Consider the following 17,652-nt stretch of genomic DNA (forward strand, 5'->3'; position numbering starts at 1 on the left):
AAGATAAAAATTAAAGAAAATATAGAAATTGAGAGAGAATGAAAAAAAATAAAGGTTGATAAAAATAAAAAAAAATTAAATAAAAATAAAGGTCGAGAATTTTTTTTTTAAAAATAAAATTCAAAGAAAAGTATATTTTTTTTATTTTATAAAAGTAGACGTTGAGAGGTGTAAAGAAAAAAATAAGAGTTGAGAAAAACTAAAATGAACAGAAAAAAAAGAGGAAAAAAAATCAAAGTAAAATAAAAAAGAAAAAAAAGAAGAGAGGAAAAAAAAAGTGAAGGGTTGAGAAAAATAAAAAATAAAAATAAAATTAAAAAGAGAAAAAATAAATGTTGAATAATATAAATATAAAGTTGTTATAGTATCATTTATTCGGAGATAATTTCATCAGAAAAATATTAATTAATAGATAAAAGGCTACTGCAGCAACATGACAACATCGTCCCCAGTCTATTCGTAAGATTACCCGTTTTTAACTTGAAGTTAAAGCCCAAGAGGGATATGCGGGCTGTTTACGTACGGGCTACGGCTGCCTGCCTTTCATGTGGCAGACAAAATTAAACATTACCTGACCTCTCTCCTCTTACATCCGTCCATCTGACACCGCCCTTTTCTACTTCTACTTCCACTCTCCTTACAAAAACACCTTACAAAAACATTCTTCTTCCTTACATACATACAAACATACAATACCTGCTCTTATAATTATTAGAGTATAATAAAGATATAAGATGACGGCATCGCCCGCGGTGGCGATACTTCAAAGTTCATCAACTAATTTCAACAGTTCCTTCTATACATCATTGTATTCGTCTTCCTTACTGAGGTAATCGTAATTGCCATTGTTGTAGCAAATTCTAAATTCCAAAAATATCACTCTTCTTGTATGACAGATTGCACTCGAGTAGAAGACCTCTTCCAGAAGTCTTCGGCCAGAAAAGTATAAGTAAGGTAGGTAAGATACCCTATTTGTTCTGTTCAATAGTGCCCAATGGTCAATTCGAAGAATGCTACTTTGAATTTCACGGGATCTTAAGAATATCATGGGAATTTTCTAAAATGTTGATTGCTGAAAACTCAACCATTACATTATATTCTCTTTCCTGGCTTTATGTTAGGCAGGAGAGCGTTATAACATTAGAGCTGCCAAGGTCTACTCTCTTCGAGCTGAAGAGCAGCGTGTCATCCAGGTACTTTCTATTTTTCTCATTACTGTGCGTATGGTTGTGCATCGACAACTTCTCATTATTGTGTGTATTTTTCGGGGTCAATTTTTTTTTTTCTAAAATGTATTTTTACTCTTTAGCTAAACACTAAAATATATTTTCTGAAAAACATTTTTTCATCCACCAACCAAACACTAGAAACCATTTTCGGAAAATATTTTTTACTCACCAACGAAACATAAAGAAAACATGTAAGAAATCAACTTGTTTTCCAGGAAAACATTTTCTAAGAAAATATTTTTCATGGAAAACATTTTCCTTCGTACCAAACACACCCTCAGTCATATTAATTTTGTATGCTTATTCGGGTATGCTCTTTTTGAGATCAATAAATGACTGCTCAATTTCTCCTGTATTAATAGTTATTAATACCAGTGTAGCGTGTCTAGCGGGAAGCATTGAAAGGCCATCAGTTCTTGTACCTTGTTTCGTAACTCATTGTTGGTAATTAGAGATGTCCTTTTGTTGGTAATTAGAGATGTCATTTTATAAGGAATTGCGTTGAACAATCTAATGGTGGTTATCTAATTTATTACTATCAAGTTTGTGATTTCTTTGAGCTAATTTTGGTCCCCGTTTAGACGTGGAAATGAGATTGCTGTACTTTTGGCTCTCCAATTTTGAATAATCAAGAGATGCTGTATCAACTAGGAAGGTTTATGAGAGGAAATGTGAATTGGTTGACGTTTGTTTTAAGGACTTACAAATCTGTTGCAAATTCTTTACTTGCTGATCATAAAATATCCTGTCTAAGCTTCTGAAGTTGGGATTGTAAGCATGAAATGCACATATTCACTGCAGTTCTCTTTGGTTTCAAAGAAAGTTACAAATGTAATCCTAAAAAGTTGAAGTACAAGAAAGTTAGCACTTATTATTTAGTATCAAAAAGAGGACTCCATTGAGAAAGATCAATGCATGTGCTATTAGTCATGATCAATGCATGTGCTATTAGTCATGACTTTCCTTCCATTTTCCTGCACTCTTGCTGGACTTAATTTTCCAGAGATGAGGTTTGATTCTAATTGGTTGACGTTTGTTTTAAGGACTTACAAATCTGTTGCAAATTCTTTACTTGCTGATCATAAAATATTCTGTCTAAGCTTCTGAAGTTGGGATTGTAAGCATGAAATGCACATATTCACTGCAGTTCTCTTTGGTTTCAAAGAAAGTTACATATGTAATCCTAGAAAGTTGAAGTACAAGAAAGTTAGCACTTATTATTTAGTATCAAAAGGAGGACTCCGTTGACTAAGATCAATGTATGTGCTATTAGTCACGACTTTCCTTCCATTTTCCTGCACTCTTGCTGGACTTAATTTTCCAGAGATGAGGTTTGATTCCTACAGCTTTCCTTTCTAACCATGCACACAAAAAGTTCCACCTGTTTAATGTTGTAGTTGGGCCACTAAGGTCTACGCCAGTGCTTTCTTTAAGTTAGTGGTCTACTTTAACATTTCATATTCTAAATTATAAGGCATGGTACCCGCCCCCCAAGTGCGCACACCCCCACACACATCCAGTACTTGTTACTAACTGAAATCACAATTCATGTCTGTTATAATTTTTGTCATGTTCATTTTTTCTGGTAGCGTCAACAGTGTTATGTAAGAATTAATGATGGAGCCAATCGCTCTGCAGAGTTGTCATAGTTGTCATTTCCTTTATGCAGGGACATGAGCCCCTCAAGTATTATGGTGAAGGGTTTGTCGTTCTCGCATTTTCCCCTTCCTATATCTTTTCTTTCTAAGAAGCTAGAACCTGAGGCCAGACAAATGACCACCTCCCCTCAGGATTTATACGGCTATCTTCTTCTTCTTCCTCTTCCCCTCTCCCCAATCTCCCCAAGTATGTTGTTTTCCCTGAATTATTGTATAATTAGTAATTCTTTCCCTGGTTTGTCGCATAGTTCGTGTGGTTAAATTCGGATGAATGAGATCTTGCATGTAAAATTACTATGGTCATTTATTTACTGCATAATACGTTGAGACAAACATTGGAAGAAAATTTCTGTGTCGCACCTATGATCTTATACAATACAAATGGGATATCCTAACTTATCCTAATTTTGTGAAGCACACAATGGCCAATTTTGCTTTCTTTGTTTGCTTCCTTTCCTGGCGACCTTTGTTCTTGAAAGCAAACAAGATTACTACTGTCCTTTTGGAACTCAAATATTTGATTTCTTTGTGTGCGCTCGTGATTTTAGGAAGAAGCTCCTCAAATGCTGGACACTTTCCCTTCATTCGAATTTTCCCCTGGTCTGGCTCATCCACTAGGAGTATCAGAAGTTGAAAGTGGAATAAATTTTGCGATTTTTTCTCAGCATGCTTCTGCAGTTACACTGTGCATAATTCTTCCAAAGAGGTTAGACTGAAATCATGCTTTTGGATGATATATTTTGTTTTCTTCAATTCTGGTCATAGCTGCAAATTCAAGCTGTTAAGTTCTTCTATTGCTAATCCTACCTATTAAATTTTGTGTATGTTGAGATACTATATGATTTGCATGATCAGAATGATTTTATATGACTAGGATTGAATATGTAATTAGGATTTGATTTTGTAACCATACACAAACCAAAAATGTATACAGTGTAGTAGCTATAATCCCAGCCAAAGCTTGAGGAATAATCAAGCTTTCCATTTCTTCTCATTCTTTTCCCAGTGTTCAATGTGGTATCAGACTCATAAGGTAAAGTATATGTTTAGTTAATTTTAAAAATGGGATATTGGGTGTTTTTTTTTTCTTTTTTCTTTTTATATATACTTTTACCTTGGACGGGTCGGGTACTTAAATCGGATCTAAAAAATTATGTGGATCAATAAGATGGAGCCACTTATTTAATTAATTGACTCATCAATTGCCATGTTAGTGTTAAAAAGGGCATTTCTAGATCTAAAAAAACGTTGAGGGCATTTTTGATCTAATAGGTGGAAGGAGGACATTTTTAAACCCTTTTTTCTTAGAGTGGGGGCATTTTAAAACCATTTGTGATACGCTAAGGGCATTTTTGAATCTTTTCCTTCTTTCTTATTAGAGACTCAAAAAGTTTCTCCTTATCGAGCCATTACAGTTCAAATCCCTTTGTTAAATTATCATCTACTTTAATAAATGCATTTAATGGGGAATAAGAATATAAAATCAGTTCGTGCATATATGGTTTGGTTTACAATAAGGAATATGAAAGGTTGAATAATAATAATTAATGAATCAATTTAAAAAATATATATGTTGTTAAAAATTTTGTGATAACTTTTTCAAACTCATCAAGCTTTTAGTATTTTAGCTTTGCATATAGATTTTGGTCGGTTTTTTTTTGAATGAATTTGTATTTGTTCAACTATTTTTTTTCTTTAAAAGAGATTATTACCCATCAAATTTGAGTTTTGAATTGAGCCGTGGATGTTGGTCTTTTCTAATTACAACAACAACAACAACATACCCACTATATTCCCACAAAGTGGGGTTTTGTGAGGGTAAAGGTATATGCAGTCCATACCACTACCTCAGATGAAGTAGAGAGACTGTTTCCAATAAACTCTCGGCCTAGGACAAATAATAGTATGACAAACATAAAAATATAAAGAACATACAAATAGAAAAACAAACAACAAAATGGGATAACACACCATTAGATAATAATTAAAGAAACAAAACACCCCCAAAGTACTATTATAAACTATCTATCCGCAATCACAAACATCCCCAAAACACCACGAACAAGAAACTACACCATATGCATAACACTGCAACTACAAGCACCGCTACAAACAATTCACTCCTTACTACTAGTAAGGACACACTCCTACCCGCTAACCATCTACGCTAATTCGCGTTCTCTACACCTTCCTATCAAGGGTCATGTCCTCCGTAAGCTGTAACTGCTCCATGTTATGTCTAATCACCTTCTTCCAATATTTTTTCGGCCTACATCTATCCCGCGTGAAACCTTCTCTAGCCAACCTCTCACACCTCCGTACTGGGGCATCCGCCGAATTATCTCAACCTTCCCGCATCTTGTCTTCTTCTAAGCCACTCCCATCTTCTCTCGAATAATCTCATTTCTAACCATATCTCTCCTAGTAATCCACATATTCATCTCAACATGCTCAATTCCGACACCTTCAACTTTTGGATGTGGAGTTCTTAGCTGGCCATACTCCACTCCATACAACATAGCCGGTCGGACTACCACTCTGTAGGACTTGCCTTTTGTGAGAGAGATTAAAGAAAAATATTATTGACTTGTGTATCTAAATTATTTTCTACTTCTTCGGGGTAGCGGTATGGACTGCGTACATTTTACCCTTCCCAGACTCTACTGTATGGGAATACACTGGGCTTGTTGTTGTTGTTGTATCTAAATTATTACATTGAGACCCTATTTATAGACACTATATTAGTCTCCTTTTTCAACTAGGATTCTATATAATATTCCTAGTCCTACTCATATTCTAACACTCCCATCAACCTGACAAGTCACATGTACCAAGCTTGTTACAAATGTAATTAATAGGAGGACTAGTGAGGGACTTGGTGAAAATATCTGCAAGCTGATCACTCGATCTCACAAACTTTGTAACAATATCTATGGAAAGTATCTCTTCTCTCACAAAGTGGCAATCAATCTCAATGTGTTTAGTCCGCTCATGAAATATCAGATTTGATGCGATATGAAGAGCTACTTGGTTGTCACACAAGTTCCATTTCACCGATATCTCCAAATTTTAACTCTCAACAATTGTTTGATCCAACCTAACTCACAAGTGGCTAGTGCCATTGTTCGATATTTTGCTTCTGCACTAGATCGAGTAGCCACACTCTATTTCTTATTCTTTTAAGACACCAAATTACTTCCTACTAAAACACAATATCCGAATGTAGAATGTCTATCATAATGTGATCCATCCCAATCATCGTCTGTATATCCAATGGTCTGCTTATGACCTCGTTCCTCAAAGAGTAGTCCTTTACTTGAGGCTGACTTAATGTATCGCACAATGTGAACAACTGCATCTGAATGACTATTACAGGAAGAATCCACAAATTGACTTACAACACTCACATGATAGGAAATGTCAGGTCTGGTCACTATGAGATAATTCAACTTACCACGCAGACGCCTACTGCTAGGATCATTGAGTGGGGCTTTCTTATCCTGGCAGGAGTTTAGTATTTGGATTTATAGGGGTGTCAACAGGTTTACATTTCATCATTCCTGTTTCCTCGAGAATGTCTGAGGCATACTTGCGTTGCAAAATAACAATATCTGATCTGGATTGAGCAACTTCAATACCTAAAAAATACTTCAGTCTGTCAAGGTCTTTAGTCTGGAAATGCTGAAAGAGGTGTTGCTTTAAACTAATGATACCATCTTGATCATTGCCAGTAATAACGATATCATCAACCTAAACCACCAAATAATACATAGATTTGGAGCAAAATGTCGATAAAACATAGAGTGATCTGCTTCACTACGAATCATGCCAAACTTCTAAATTATTGTGCTGAACTTTTCGGATCAGGCTCTAGGGGATTGTTTAGACCATAAAGTGACCTACGCAATTGATGCTCCAGGCTACACTCCCTTGAACAACAAAACCAGGTGATTGCTCCGTATAAACTTCCTCCTCAAGGTCACCATGGAGAAAAGCATTCATAATATTCAACTGAAAAAGAGGCCAGTGTCGAACAACAACCATAGAAAGAAAAAGACGAACAAATGATATTTTTGCCATAGGAGAGAAAGTAACCAAGCCTAAATATCAGAGTGTACTTCTTGGAAACAAGGCGAGCCTTAAGTTGATCAATTTGGCAATTTGGACCAACTTTTACTGCATAAATCTAACGACAACCAACTATTGATTTACCTGAAGCGAGAGGAACAAGCTCCTAAGTACCACTCACATGGAAAGCAGACATTTCGTCAGTCATAGCTTATTGCCACTCTGGATGAGAAGGTGCTTCTTTTGTGGGCTTAGGGATGGAGATAAAGGACAAAGATGTTATAAAGGCATAATGGGATGACGATAGACGATAACTTAAAAAGGTATAATGAGGGTTAGAATTATGGGTGGATCGTATACCTTTTCAAAGTGCAATTGGAGGAGATAAGTCTTTAGTAGGTGCAGGTTCAAATGCAGGATGAGAATCATCTGAGCCTGATGCTGTACGTGGACGCCGACGATAAGTCAGGAGTGGTAGCATTGTAGATGGAGTTGTAGAAGGTATTATAGATTTCTCAAAAAGTCTCTGTAGATTAGATTGGTGGCACTATGGATGGAAATGTAGAAGTAATGGTAGGATCCTCAAAAGTAGATATAGGTGAAATTGGTAAGACCTCAGACATGTTAGGATGATCAGGATCAAAAGAAGATGTAAAGTAAGGTTGAGACTTAAAGAATGTGACATCAGTTGACATAAGGTACCAACGAAGATCAGGTGAGTAGCAACGATATCCTTTTGTACATGAGAATAACCAAGAACACATATTTGATAACACGAGGGGTTAATTTATCTTTTCCTGGGGTGAAGTTACGAACAAAACATGTACTCCCAAAGACACGAGGGGAAGAGAGTAGAGAGGTGACTGAGGAAACAATACTGAATAGGAAATTTGATTTTGAATGAAAGATGAGGGCATCCGACTAATTAAATAGCATTGCCCCAAAAACGCAGCGGGATGCGGGACTGAATAAGAAGAGTGCGAGCAGTGTTGATGAGGTGCCTATTCTTCCTTTATGCTACTCCATTCTATTGAGGGGTATACAAACACGAAGTTTGATGAATAATTCCTTGTTAGATCATAAATTGTTGAAATTGAGAGGACAATTATTCTAAGGCATTATTACTATGAAAGTTATGGGTGGAGACACCGAATTGATTTTATATTCAAGCACAATAATGCTTCAATCTAGGAAACAATTCAGAGCGGTCTTTCATTAAGAAAATCCAGGTACATCTTGAATAGTCATCAATGAAGCTAACAAAATAACGAAACCTTGAGGTAGAACTTATTCTACATGCACCCCAAATATCAGAGTGAACTAAAGGAAAGGTAGACTTTGCACGATTCTTAGTACTACGTTGAAAGTTAGTTCGAGTGTTTTCGAAGTTGACACGACTTACAATTTAATGTGGATAGATTAGACAAACTAGGCACCATCTTTTGTAGCTTGAACAAACTAGGATGTCCCAAACGTTTGTGAATTACATTTGGAGTATCTGTAACTAGACATGCTATGGTGGAACTAGGAGAGGTAAGGTAGTAGAGGCCTTCTGATTCATATCCTGCACCAATTGTTTGTCCTGTACTACGGTCATGCTGGGTAAAAAAGTCTTTAAGAAATAGTATGCCACAATTTAGGGGATGAGTCAACCGACCGATTGATGCAAGATTAAAAGGACAACCAGTGACATAAAGAGCAAAATTTAAAGTCACGGAGGATAATGGAGTAGCTTGTCCAACTCCTTTTGCTTTGATTTGGTTACCATGGGCTAAAGTGACAGTTGGAAGAGACTGTGAATAAACAATATTTGATAGAAGTGATTATCTCCAAAACTATTATCAAAAGCGCCCGAGTCCACAACCCTCGATCCAAGAGATTGTGTAGTTGAGACTACTGGTAGAGATATCTGCGTACTTTCTCAATATTGAAGATACTCATTATATTTCTTTTCAGATAAATACAACCATTGATTACCTGTGGTGTTAGATTGAGCAACATGAGCATTTTTCGGTGGTCGACCATGCAAAGAATAGCATATTCCACGAGTATGTCCTTTTCTGATAAATACAACAATTGATTACCTGTGGTGTTAGATTGAGCAACATGAGCATTTTTAGGTGGTCGACCATGCAAAGAATAGCATATTCCACGAGTATGTCCAAGCCTATTACAGTAACTACACTTAGGTCGAGAATAACTTATTTCATGAGTATGTCCAAGCTTTTTACTATAACTACACCTGGATTGAGATCTTCCAAAACGACCACCCCCTTATCGATTCTTCGTGGATTGAGATGTTTGATTTTCTGATCTCCTCATTAACAATTTGAAAGTGATCATAGGGCTTGAATTTCAATTCCTGTATATTTGTTGCCAAAAGTATCACACCCAAAAGACATTGTGAAATCACAATTTTGTAGCCAAGATATTCTCGAAATCTGCTGCTAGAATTTGGAAAAAAATATTGATGTCGCCGAAAATTTTTGAAGGTCGCCAGAACGCTAACTCTGACGATCGAAATCTTGAAAAGATGTTGGAATTTGGTTGGAAGCCCTGGGCGACCCCAACAGACAAAGAAAAACCAAGAAACTCGATAGAAATCTCCTGGCGTGTGACACAAATCTCGTCGAAAAATGCATTATCGCCGGCGCGTGAGTTGTTGTTTTTCGGTGGTTGTGGTTGGGTTTTGTCGCCTGAAAAATCTGAGCCTCGTGGTAGTTTTGGTTTAGACACTACACTCCTTTTTTCAACTAGGATTCTATATAATATTTCTAGTCCTATTCATATTCTAACACCTTTAAGCTTAGAAGACACCTTTTTGTCATACAAGACTCGACGTGAGCCTCCATTTCAATCACCCAACACCAATATCAATCTCTCAGCACCCCTCAATTATAAATCGTAAATACTTGAAACTATTGTCGGATTGGGAATCCCGCTTCACTATCACGTCAGTCTCGTGCGTTACGTCACTGAACTTGCACTCCAAGTACTCCGTTTTGGTCCTACTCAACCTAAACCCTTTAGACACTAGGGTCTTTCTCGAAACCTCCAACTTATCATTAACCCCCTCCCGGGTCTCGTCTATCAAAACTACATCATCTGCAAATAACATACACCAAGGCGCCTCTTCTTGAATACGCCACGCCAATACATCCATCACCAAAGCGAATAAAAACGGACTAAGAGTCGATCCCTGGTACAACCCTGTCAAAATAGGAAAGTGCTCTGAATCCCCTTCTACTATTCTCACACAAGTCTTCGCTCCATCGTACATGTCCTGAATCGACCTAGTGTACGTTACGAGCACACTTCTAGCCTCCAAACACCTCTATAGACCCTTCCTAGGGAATTTGTCGTAAGCTTTTCTTAAGATCGATGAACACCTTGTGCAAGGCTTTCTTCCTCTCCTTATACTGCTCCACTAATCTTCTCATGAGATGATTGACCTCGGTAGACGAGCAACCTGACATGAAATCGAACTGATTCTAGAAAATAGTCATGATCCTACTCAGTCTTAACTCTACCACCCTTTCCCAAACCTTCATAATATGACTCAACAACTTGATACCCCTATAGTTGTTGCAACTTTGAATGTTCCCCTTGTTCTTATATAATGGAATTATCGTGCAACATCTCTAAGCTTCGGGCGTCTTCGCCGTTCTAAAAATGATGTTAAATAACCCCGTCAGCCACTCCATACCTGCCCCGCCAGTGTTCTTCCATAAATCCACCAGAAACTCGTTAGGCCCAGTCGCCCTACCCCTGCGCATCTTAAGAATTTCACCGTTGACCTACTCAACCTTAATCCGCCTACAATAACCGTAATCGCAAAACCTCTCTTAGTGCTCCAAATCTCCTAGCACAAAACCTTTGTCCCCTTTATCGTTCAAAAGTCTATGGAAATAAGACTGCCACCTTCTCTTGATGAGGGCATTTTCCACCAATACTTTGCCATCCTCCCTCTTGATGCACTTCGTTTGGTCAAAGTCACGAGCTATCCGCTCCTTAGCCTTGACAAGCCTATACAACTTATCCTCGCTTTTCTACTCTAAAGCCGCATACAAGCTCTCAAAAGCTGCTGTTTTAGCTTGCGTAACCGCTAACTTAGCCTTTCTCTTATCTAACTTATACTCTTCCCTATACTGCCGCTTCTCTTCTTTATCCTTGTTCTTAACTACTCTTCCAAACACCCAAAGTCATCAACTTCTCCTTTATCTCCAAAGCACTGTCTTAAGTCGAGCTACCCTATTTAATCCTAGACCGATCCTCCACACCCCTCTTTTGATTTCCAAGTCCATCACCAGAAGCGTATCTTGGGTTGAAAGATTCTCGCTAGGTATGACCATACAATCTTTACATGACGCTCTATCGTCCTTCCTAATGAGCAAAAGTCTAATCGAGTCTTGACCACCGAACTACGGAAGGTAATAAGGTGCTCCTTCTTCGGAAAGCTCAAGTTGGCCATTACCAACGTAAAGGCCCTAGCAAAATCCAAAAGTGAGGCTCCTCTTTCATTTCTTTCCTCGAAACTAACCTTTATGCACATCATCATAGCCTTTTGACAAAGACCTGATATGCCTATTGAAATCACCTCCCATGATAAGCTTCTCAGTGCTCAGAATGCCTCACACCACCTCATTTGAAACCTCCCAAAAGCTCCAATTGAATTTGTACTATTAAATCAAAAATAAAAACAGTAAGGAAAAAGAATTATCCACTGGAAGGTAGATTTTTTGGCATATGTGATTTTCGTGTTAGAAAGGGCAAAGTTTTGTGACTTTTTTTTTGTAGGAAAACACACTTGTGAAAAAACTCATAATTATGTTGACGATGTATGAAATTTACTCTGATTTGAATCATTGACGGTGATAATCTGACAATGAAGAAGAGAGATGTCACAGTTCTAGGGTTTTAGAAAATATTTTGATAAAAATCACAGAATTTTGGTCTTATTTATTTTAGCTTCTAATTTCATGCCGCAAAGTTAATTAGAATCGTCACGAAAAAAAATTAAACAAAATAGGCAATTGCAAAGTGCAATTAAAATAAACCAATGTTTTAGATAAATAATGATTTCAAAATATTTGCTTTAAAAATTAAGAGTTAATCTCAAAACCCCCTAAACAATCCACATTTATTAGTTTAATAATTTAACTATGAGGTGTTGCTATTACTCCTTTAATCCCCCCTATATAATGCCAAGTACCGTGGATATTGGTCTCACCTCTATGTAGTGTGTGATAGCTAGAAAAAAGTCAAAGAGAGCACCTATATGGCATTTTTATATTCATTTGTACAAATTAATTATTATTTTTTTCCATTTTTCTTTCTTCTGATAAACTCAGTTAAAAAGTCAAACCCATAACTAGCACAACATCTATGTTAATATTTTTATTATTCAAACTTTTTAATTGAGTTTATTGTTATTTAGTAAATTTATTCTAATTTGCAATTAGGTTTGTTGCTATTTTATTTTTTTTCATTAAAAATATTGAATTTTGAAGAAGAAAAAGAAATCAAAATCAATAAATTAGGGAGCCAAGAAAAAAGAACAAATAAGATTTTTTTTTTACGCTTAAATGCAATTTTTGATTTTTTGTTTTGGGTTAATTTTTTAGTATTATGTTATGTTAAAGTTATCTTTTTAAATTTAGTTTATTATTATGATAAATTTTAGTCATGATTTTTAATTAGATTCTTTTGATTCTTTTATTTTCATGTTACTATTATTTAAGGCTATAGGTTTCAAAGAATTTACTGTTATTAGCAAAAGGTGTGGAGATTTGACCAAGAAAAATAATTAAGAAAGGAAAAAAAAATAAATATAAAACACCACATGGATTTTATTTGTGGCCTATTTTGTAGCTACCACACACTATAAAGAGAGTGAAACCTATTTTTGTGTGGTATGGCTTCAACTATTCCCGCAGCCCGTCAATTAGTTAACCATCGACATATTTTAGATAATGGCCTATATATATAAAATAGATGTGCATACGTATGTGTGCAAGTTTAGTGATTTGACGCATGAGGCTGATGTGGCAGTGGAGTTGGATTCCCAGGCGTTCGGAAGAGAGATAGTTTCAAGTATCTTGGATCTATGATTTAGGGAAATAGAGATTGATGAGGATGTCACATACCGTTTTGGTGTAGGGTAGTTGAAATGGAGTCTTGCTCTGGGAGTTTTTGTGATGAGGTGTTTCTTAAACTTAGAGGTAAGTTCTACAGAGTGACAGTCTGACTGGCTAGTTGTATGACAAGGAGTGTGGCCCAGTTAAGAACTCTCACATCCAAAAGTTGAAGGTGGCCGAGATGAGGATTCTTATGGATTGTGGACTTACTAGGAGAAACAAGGTTAGAGATGAGATTATTTGAGAAAAAGTGGGAGTGGCCTCGATGGAAGATAAAATGCGGGAAGTGAGGTTGAGATGGTTTGGGCATGTGATGAGGAGGTGTACGGATGCCCCGGTTTGGAGGTGTGAGGTTTGCTGTGGATGGTTTCAGGCTGGGTAGAGGTAGGTCGAAGATATATTGGAGGGATGTGATTAGAAATAAGTCAAATAACATGGAGCAGTTACAACTTACTGAGGGAATGCCCTAGATAGGAAGGTTTGGAGGACGTGAATATGATATAGGGTTAGTAGGTAAGAGTGTCCCCTTGCTAGTAGGAAGCAGTGCTTTGTTTGTAGTTGTGCTAGTAGTCATAGTGTTAGGAGTGTGTCTTGTAGTTTCTTGTTTGTGGTGCTTTGGTGATGTTTGTGATTTCGGATAGATAGTTTATAGTACTAGTCTGTGGATATCTTGTTTATTTTTTTATCTATTTGGTGCGATATCCCATTTTGTTTCTCTGTTTTTTAAATTGTTATTTGTCTTGAGTCGGGAGTCTATAAAAAATAACCTCTCTACTTCATTTGTGGTTCTGGTATGGACTGCATACACATTGCCCTCCAGACTCGCACTTTGTGGGATATACATTTACATATATGTGTATATATATACACATTAAGGCTGGCAACGGACCGGTTTGACCGGAACCGGAATCGGTACCAGAACTGCCTTAGTGAAATTGTCGCCGGAACCGGTGTTACCGGAATCGGAATACCAAAATTTTTGCTTCCAATGCACTGGTCCGTTGGTTACCGGTGTGGAATCGGTTCGGACAGGAACGACACTGGAGCTATATACTGGAAGAGATGATGGAGCTGGTAAGTTATGTACCGTTCTTGACAGTTTTTTCTTTTTAATTTAAATTATATATATATATATATTAACTTATATAATTTATATAATAAATTAATATAGTATTAATAAGTTAATATAATATGAATAAGTTAAGGTTAAGTTAAATTTATATAATAAGTTAATATAATATTAATAAGTTTAAGTTATTATATTTAAGTTTAAGTTATTATCCAAAATTCCAATTCCAAAATCCAAAATTCCAAATGACAAAAATTTAAAATAAATAAATATAGTAACGGTTTTCAGTCTTCACGTCGCCCGACCGGAACCCTCAACCGGAATCGGAACCGGAACCGGTCAACCGGAATTATCGGAATTTTTGGATGGTTCGCACTGGTACCGTATTCCGAACCATTGGGTATCGGTATACCGGTACCAACGGCACCGTTGTGTTACCGGTACCGGAACGTCACCGGACCGAAACGGAATTTTCCAGTTCCGCTGCCAGCCTTAATACACATAGAGAGAGAGAGATACATATATACACATATACATATACATATACTTATACACGTAGACATAGAGAGATACATATATATATATACACATATACATATACGTATACATGTACACACACATTGATAACCGTGGTTTTCAGGCCAGCTTGCATGGACATTGACTAAATCTACGGGATACCTGTCACCTCCCAGTAGCAACATGTATATATTATAATACTTCTTCCTACTAGTTTAGTATTTGACCCAATAGCTACACATAAAAAATTAATTTTCCAAATCTCATAGCTAACAAATAATTTTTTATATATATACGCACACATCTACACACACGTTTGTGCGCGCGTATATGTGTGTGTGTGTATATATATATAGATGTGTGTGTATATATATATATAAAGATGTATGTATATATTTATATATATATATCTATATATAGGTGTGTATATATATTAATTACTAGGGCACGGGCCCAATATATATTATTTTTGTCCTAATTTATGTGACACAAATATAATTTAGATAATCAATCATTAAAATAATTTAAATTTTTAGTTATTGTGATTTATAGTACTTTTTCTTCTATTTCAATTTAAGTGACACGGATATAAGTTCGAGAGTCAATCGAATATTTTATATATTTTATATTTTTAAGTTGTTAACTATGTGAGGTATAATGCTTTTAGCATAATTTTTCAATAACTTATGTCTTCCTCTGTCCCTTCGTAATTTCTGTGGCACTAATATAATTTCGATAGTCAAACAAATATTTTATGTTGACATATCATTTTGTATGTATTTTATCTTTTTTTATGAAATATTATTAAATTTTAAATGCTTAGATGACCATAAAAATTAATTTGGGTGATATAATAAAATCACGATTGAAACAATGAAGCAGACATGTCTTAAATAACTTATAACAACTAATTAAAAGTGATAAAACAAAATTATTTATAAGAAATACATGTGAAAAACATTTGAATGAGTCTCATATAAGACATCTAATTAATTTAAAACATCGAGAGTTAATTTATCATTTTATGTTTATTTTATCTTTTAATTAAATATTATTAATTTGTTAATACTTAAATGCCTTATAATAATTAATTAGGGGTGATATAGTAAAATTACGATTAAAGCAGTTGAAGAAGGTAGTACAAAACATCAAGAGTTAATTTATTATTTTATTTCTATTTTATCTTTTTTTCAAAATTAATTATGGGTGGTATGATAAAAAATCACGATTGAAACAACGATGCAGACATGTCTTAAATGACCTATAACAATGATGAAATTACTATAAAAAATATTTGTGAAAAAATTTAAATAGGTTTCATATAAAACATCAAGTAGAAATAAAACGTCAACAATTAATTTATCATTTTATATTCAATTTATCATCTTTATTAAATATTATTAATTATTTTATATTGAGATGACTTATAATGATTAATTAGGGTTGATAGAGTAAAATAACGATTGAAGTAGCTGAAGCAGGCACGTCGAAGAGGTGCCTGTTTATTGCCATTTATAAGTAAGTAAATAAATTATTACACTGATGATTTAACACACTTTGATAATTAGTTCAAACTTCAAACAGTTCAACCAACAGTAACAACCCCCCACCCCTCCCCCCCCCCCCCCCCATCCCCCCCCCCCCCCCCCCCCCACAACCACACCTCCCAACCTGTGCGCGCCATGTAGTCTTGTTTTCCAGTGATGAATCCCCCCGAACAAATGCAATGATATATTAATAGCTGTTTTAAGCTCACCTGCCATTTGCAGTGTTTGCACAGCCTAGGGGTGTGTAGGAAGTTCCAAATCATTGTATTTTAACGACACCGAACATATTAAAAGATGCCAGCAATGTATTCCACTGGAATTGGATTGACGTTGCTGAAATGATAACTAGAATATGGTGCCTGCCTTTAGGCATAAGCTACTTAGGTCCCTGCTAGATTATTTGAAGCTATGATTTAATAATGTAAGAAAAGGGCAGAACAGAAGAAGGTTGGAGACTGCAGAAGAAAAGTAGCATGTTTTCTATAACTACTTTGTGCGTGCTATTCTTTTTCAGATTGAGATATTATATTTGACTAATCTGACTAATTCTAATCTATCATAACCAACTAATCGAACATAATAGATTGGATTATGCAGGACCAGAGGGTTCGGTCGTTTTCCATGCTTACTTGGAGGTAAATAGGAGAGAGGTAGAAGAGGGGTATGGGATACCTTACATTAGCTATTCCAGTATCTTCGAAGTGGGAAGGACAACATATGCCCTTTTAAATTTTTCCCTTCCAATTTGACCTACACGGGGGTGGGGTGGGGGGATGCCAAATGTAAGTAAATACTTTCTGAACAGCATAGAGGCGTTTTATTTTTAATTCGACTTGTAGATCGTCACATCCCTCCATCTATTGCAGCTATTGTAAAGCAACTTATAGACATTTTAACATCGTGTTCGACACTTCATCTTAGATGGAGGGAACTTAGAAACACCGTCTATGAAGTGATGTCAAACATTATGGTGAAGCCAGCATGATTTTTTCTACTGCAGTAGTTGACATTGTATCACCTAAACCGTCATTAATTTACTATGTAGTAAATGTTCAATTTATTTCTTACACTTTACCACATATTTACAAAGACATTGAAGTATTGAACTAGTTTGAAACGACCTGTTCATTCATCTTGCCAGGGCGAATACTATCCTTGGTGAGGTCGTACTCATTTTTTCTTGTATTTCATATGTACATCTGCATAAAGCATGCTGAGTCAATATACATTTTATGGGAATGCCTGACAGTATTCATGATGGAGTGATTGAATTAGCATTGGATCCACAGAAGAACCGCACAGGAAACATATGGCACATATGCATTAAGGTAGTAAGTTGACTGTTTTATGTACCTTCATTTCTGTATTCACTCAGTCATCTTCAAAGATTGTGATTTGGCCCATGAAGATCATATCATGTGGGCTGTC

At 35.9% G+C, this 17,652-nt stretch overlaps 1 protein-coding gene across 9 annotated transcripts in view; it reads left to right on the forward strand.

The window, feature by feature from the left end:
• Positions 1-488: 488 nt before the first annotated feature.
• Positions 489-17,652, forward strand: part of LOC107876454 (isoamylase 3, chloroplastic) — a 128,619-nt gene continuing 111,455 nt past the window's right edge. Inside the window, exons 1-5 of one of the 9 annotated variants that reach the window (XM_047393760.1) lie at positions 489-829; positions 897-954; positions 1,122-1,193; positions 3,436-3,593; positions 17,474-17,552. In XM_047393760.1, coding sequence (XP_047249716.1) covers positions 735-829; positions 897-954; positions 1,122-1,193; positions 3,436-3,593; positions 17,474-17,552 — 462 coding nt within the window. In that variant the 5' untranslated portion in view covers positions 489-734. The remainder of the gene's footprint in view (positions 830-896; positions 955-1,121; positions 1,194-3,435; positions 3,594-17,473; positions 17,553-17,652) is intronic. The other 8 variants (XM_047393753.1, XM_047393754.1, XM_047393752.1 and 5 more) reach the window with 8 other exon arrangements.

The sequence above is a fragment of the Capsicum annuum genome, chromosome 7 (assembly GCF_002878395.1).
Source record: "Capsicum annuum cultivar UCD-10X-F1 chromosome 7, UCD10Xv1.1, whole genome shotgun sequence".
Lineage (NCBI taxonomy): Eukaryota > Viridiplantae > Streptophyta > Magnoliopsida > Solanales > Solanaceae > Capsicum > Capsicum annuum.